The sequence below is a fragment of the Rutilus rutilus genome (assembly GCF_951802725.1).
Source record: "Rutilus rutilus genome assembly, chromosome: 10".
NCBI lineage: Eukaryota > Metazoa > Chordata > Actinopteri > Cypriniformes > Leuciscidae > Rutilus > Rutilus rutilus.
In genome coordinates this window covers 1,761,501-1,767,500 of record NC_140215.1, presented here as the reverse complement: position 1 = coordinate 1,767,500, position 6,000 = coordinate 1,761,501, and the positions used below count along the sequence as shown (strand labels likewise).

The 6,000-nt window shown below is 35.7% G+C and overlaps 1 protein-coding gene across 1 annotated transcript in view; it reads left to right on the top strand.

Moving 5' to 3' along the window:
* The window catches only part of LOC311298908 (E3 ubiquitin-protein ligase SH3RF3-like), a 122,632-nt gene that overhangs the window by 102,916 nt on the left and 13,716 nt on the right, over positions 1-6,000 (top strand). Inside the window, exon 6 of the mRNA XM_084422232.1 lies at positions 232-402. Coding sequence (XP_084278358.1) covers positions 232-402 — 171 coding nt within the window. The remainder of the gene's footprint in view (positions 1-231; positions 403-6,000) is intronic.

The following is a 6,000-nucleotide window of genomic DNA, read 5'->3' as shown; positions in this document are numbered from 1 at the left end:
TGCTGACTTCAGTGACCCGGATGAGCCTGTGTTTCTGTCGTTATCTGGGAATAATACACCGGCGCGATTGACCAATCAGAATCAGGTATTCCACAGAGCCGTGTAATTAACATTAACAATGAGCGATACATTTGTGCAAACCTGGTTTAAAACTTAAAATACCCTATTTGTGAGCATAAGATTATCAGGAATATTGTTTGCTCATTATTATATATTTCTCATTTTCCGCAGTTATCTGGCCATGTACGCTTACAAACCGCAGAAGGCCGACGAGCTGGAGCTGCGTAAGAGCGAGATGTACCGCGTGACGGAGAAGTGTCAGGACGGATGGTTCAAAGGAACGTCACTGCGCTCCGGAGCGTCGGGAGTTTTCCCGGGAAACTACGTCACGCCCGTCTCCAGGTGAGGGAGTCACGTCTCACGTTCATTACTGAAACTAATGCGTCGGCTGTATGTGCTCATCACTGAAGCAGTTCAACCTTCTCAGCTTTTGACATTAAAAACCGCCTCTCAGTCCTGCTGTTCTTCATATACACCTGAGTGTTTGAAATATTAAACATATTATTGTCACATCTTATTCATATTATTATAGAGCATTTCTCTATTTTGGTTTGAGTGGATGTTAGTCAGTTTTCAACAATGAGACATAAATGGAATGCGAGTTATAAACGCAGGATTATGTTGAAAAATGTCAGAATTATGAGTTATAAATGCAGAATTATAGGGAAAAAAGTCATAATTATGAGTTATAAATGCAGAATTATGAGGAAAAAGTCATAATTATGAGTTATTAATGCAGAATTATGAGAAAAAAAGTCAGAATTATGATTTAGAGAAGAAATTCAGAATTATGAGAGATAAACTCAGAATTATGAGGAAAAATGTCAGAATTATGAGTTATAAACGCAGAATTATGGGAAATGGACAGAATTTCTAAATATAAATGCAGAATTCTGAGAAAAAAAATAGAATTATAAGTTCTAAATGCCTAATTATGAGGAAAAATTAAGAATTATGAGTTATAACAATTAAGAGGAAAATGTTAGAATTCTGAGTTATAAATGCAAAATTATGAGGAAAAAGTCTGAATTATGAGTTATAAACGCAGAATTATGAGAAAAAAAGTCCGAATTATGAGTTATAAACATAATTATGAGGGAAAAAGTCAGAATTATGGGTTATAAATGCAGAATTATGAGAAAACATTCTGAATTATGAGCTGTAAATGCAGAATTATGAGAAAAAAGTCAGAATTGCCATATATAAACGCAGAATTATGAGAAAAAAGTTGGAAACATACTTCAAAGCATCCTGCTCGTTTTCATGTAATTGTTTGAATAATCAAGCCATAATTATTTGCAGGTTTCTGTGTTTGAACAGAGCAGATTTCTAAAGATCTGTTTTATAGAAACACAAACAATCGTTTTTACACGTTACAGAAAGCGCTGTTGAACAGAATTGATCCAGACCTGATTTTACTAGTATTTTATTTTATCTAGTATTATTTCAACTTTTATTGAGCCGATCTTTTATCTTTCAGCCGATCTTTGGGTTTGTTTCGACTCGCAGTAACAGTAAAATGAACGAGCAACAGAAAGAATGTTTCCCTTGAGTTTCCAGATGCTTATCTCCAGCTGAAGGCCTGGATCAGCTCCGCTCAGTGCAGGTGTGTTTCACATGCGCAGGCTTTAATGACCAGAGTTGAGAAGGTGAAATTGCTCCGCTGACACATTGATTAGGATATATAGCTGATGCATTAGAGCTGCGTTTCCACAGGAGAGAATCTGGAGAGTCTATTACTAGATCTTAGAGCTGCACGATTAATCATTAAAAGGTCCTGATCTCGATTCAAACACCCACATGATCTTATTCCTAAATGACAGCGATTCGTCTCTATTAAATCTTTGACAAATCCGATCACAGCGAACATTCAGATCTGTGTTCTGAGCCAGAGAGAGCATTTGTCATGTATAGATATGAAACAGCTTCACAAACAGTCTTTTCAAACACACAGTATCATTATTTCTGTCTTACTATCATTCAGAAGTACTGGGATAAAAGTTTATAGTTCGGATAGAAACACTGATGTCTACGGTAGTGATCAAAATAGAGTAAATCACCTTTTGAAGGTAACTTGATGCTTCAAATAAAGATTGTATTGATTACATTGTTACACCAGTAGGTGGCGACAAGTGACTGTTAAAAAATGTGTTTGTTATTGAATCATTCATTCAAGAAATTTGTTCAAAAACGCTGATTCATCCAGTAATGAAACACTTGCAGTCTTTGCGTGAGTCATTGAATCATTCATTCAAGAAATTTGTTCAAAAACGCTGATTCATCCAGTAATGAAACACTTAAAGTCTTTGCATGAGTCATTGAATCATTCACTCAAGAGATTTGTTCAAAAACAATGATTCATCCAGTAATGCAACAAGTGAAGTCTTTGTGTGAGTCATTGAATCATTTACTCAAGAGATTTGTTCAAAAACACTGATTCATCCAGTAATGCAACAAGTGAAGTCTTTGTGTGAGTCATTGAATCATTCATTCAAGAAATTTGTTCAAAAACACTGATTCATCCAGTAATGAAACACTTAAAGTCTTTGCATGAGTCATTGAATCATTCACTCAAGAGATTTGTTCAAAAACAATGATTCATCCAGTAATGCAACAAGTGAAGTCTTTGTGTGAGTCATTGAATCATTTACTCAAGAGATTTGTTCAAAAACACTGATTCATCCAGTAATGCAACAAGTGAAGTCTTTGTGTGAGTCATTGAATCATTCATTCAAGAAATTTGTTCAAAAACACTGATTCATCCAATAATGCAACAAGTGAAGTCTTTGTGTGAGTCATTGAATCATTCACTCAAGAGATTTGTTCAAAAACACTGATTCATCCAGTAATGCAACAAGTGAAGTCTTTGTGTGAGTCATTGAATCATTCACTCAAGAGATTTGTTCAAAAACACTGATTCATCCAGTAATGCAACAAGTGAAGTCTTTGTGTGAGTCATTGAATCATTTCACTCAAGAGATTTGTTCAAAAACACTGATTCATCCAGTAATGCAACAAGTGAAGTCTTTGTGTGAGTCATTGAATCATTCACTCAAGAGATTTGTTCAAAAACACTGATTCATCCAGTAATGCAACAAGTGAAGTCTTTGTGTGAGTCATTGAATCATTCACTCAAGAAATTTGTTCAAAAACACTGATTCATCCAGTAATGCAACAAGTGAAGTCTTTGTGTGAGTCATTGAATCATTCATTCAAGAAATTTGTTCAAAAACGCTGATTCATCCAATAATGCAACAAGTGAAGTCTTTGTGTGAGTCATTGAATCATTCATTCAAGAAATTTGTTCAAAAACGCTGATTCATCCAGTAATGAAACACTTGAAGTCTTTGCGTGAGTCATTGAATCATTCATTCAAGAGATTTGTTCAAAAACACTGATTCATCCAATAATGCAACAAGTGAAGTCTTTGTGTGAGTCATTGAATCATTCATTCAAGAAATTTGTTCAAAAACGCTGATTCATCCAGTAATGAAACACTTGAAGTCTTTGCGTGAGTCATTGAATCATTCACTCCAGAGATTTGTTCAAAAACACTGATTCATCCAATAATGCAACAAGTGAAGTCTTTGTGTGAGTCATTGAATCATTCATTCAAGAAATTTGTTCAAAAACGCTGATTCATCCAGTAATGAAACACTTGAAGTCTTTGCGTGAGTCATTGAATCATTCATTCAAGAGATTTGTTCAAAAACACTGATTCATCCAATAATGCAACAAGTGAAGTCTTTGTGTGAGTCATTGAATCATTCATTCAAGAAATTTGTTCAAAAACGCTGATTCATCCAGTAATGAAACACTTGAAGTCTTTGCGTGAGTCATTGAATCATTCACTCCAGAGATTTGTTCAAAAACACTGATTCATCCAATAATGCAACAAGTGAAGACTTTGTGTGAGTCATTGAATCATTCATTCAAGAAATTTGTTCAAAAACACTGATTCATCCAGTAATGAAACACTTGAAGTCTTTGCGTGAGTCATTGAATCATTTACTCCAGAGATTTGTTCAAAAACACTGATTCATCCAATAATGCAACAAGTGAAGACTTTGTGTGAGTCATTAAATCATTAATTGAAGAGTTTCATTCAAAATTCTGCTTCATCCAGTAATGACACAATCATTGAATCATTCATTCAAGAGATTCATTAAAAAATGTTGATTCATCCAGTAATGAAACAATTGAAGTCTTTGTAAGTGTGACATTGAATCATCATTCATTCAAACTGATTTTTTACTGTAGTAACTGACATTTTGTCTGAACCTCATACTAAATGGCATGTTATTTTGTTTAGTTGTCTATTCAGAATTGTGGGAGAATCATGATCTCTATTTTATACAAACAAAAAAATATTCTCAGTTTATCAGAATCGTGCAGCTTGAATCTGTTTGAGTCTCTGAGTTTTCATCATCATCATCATCATCATCATCATCACATGTTTGCCGAGGTTACCTGTGAGCCTTTGCATCTGGTGTTTTGAAAACTCCTGAAATAAACGTGCAAATGTTTGCGTTCCCAGTGCCGTTTTAGACGTGTGAGTCTCAGCTGTAATTGGTGAAGTTGCATTTGCAGAAACTTCATGTGTGACAGGCGAACAAACACCTTTTTCATCATGCAATGAAAGCAGCGATAACAATCCTGAGACGAGGCGAATCCTCCCGAGTGTGTGTGTGTGTGTGTTTTCACACAGGTGGAGTCGTGTAGCGTCTGTAAACACATTAAGCCACGGCTCCGGGCTTCTGGGAATCATTTTCCCTCAGGTGGCCTCCATACGGGAGGGTCAGCATAAAAACGTGATCTGTTTCACTTAGAGAGGCTGATATCTGAGGAATACATCGCTGTAAATCCTCATCTCTCCTCTGTCTGTACAGGTTCGCTTCAGTCTGATTAATGCAGCACAAAACGCCAGAGTAAATGAAGTCATTACGCGTTAAATGTCAGCAGACACAGAAGATTTGAGTCGCTCATTCCTGCATCATGTACTATACAGAATAATAAAGAGTTTAATGGTTACTTGAGTTGATTTTGCAGTTCTGTGACAGTTTATAACTACACAAAAGAGGTTTAATGGGGTTCTAGATAAAACTCTAGGGTTCTTGACTCAATTTTAAAGAACCCTTTATTTCAAAAAGTTCTATAAACGGAGAAATGTCTTAAATGATTGCGTGATACTTTCAGGTTTAAACAGCATCAATTTGATAAATATTAGAACCTCAGTGTGTCAGAAATATGGGGGGAACAGAATCCGACGGCAAAAAACAGCTGTCGGAATCCGTTCCCCCACTCCCATTATGAGAGGTGTTGATGTATCGGCTTAAAAAACGCTGATTGTATTTTGTTTGTGGATGGAGCTTAACTTGCATCAGTTTAAAGAATATATTTTTTGCCTTTTATTATGATAGGAAAGTATAGTATCCAGAATGTTCGACGGCCCGGGACTTGAACTCGGGTCGCCCAAATCAAAAAAAAAAAAAAAAAAAAAAATTATCAGGGAACTGACCACTAGACTATTGAGGACAGCAGTTTTAAACAATTTGATAAATATTAGAACCTTATTGTGTAAGAAACATAGGGGGAACAGAATCCGACGGCAAATAGTTCAGCTGTCGAAATCCATTCCCCCACCCCAATGATGAGAGATGTTGATGTATCGGCTTAAAATATGCTTATTCTATTCTGTGTGTGGATGGAGCTTAAACAGCATCAATTTGATAATTATTAGAACCTCAGTTTGTCAGAAATATGGGGGGAACAGAATCCGACGACCAAAAAACAGCTGTCGGAATCCATTCCCCCACTCCCATTATGAGAGGTGATGATATAATGACTTAAAAAACGCTGATTGTATTATGTTTGTGGATGGAGCTTAAACAGCATCAGTTTAGAGAATATATTTTTTTGCCTTTTATTATGATAGGAAAG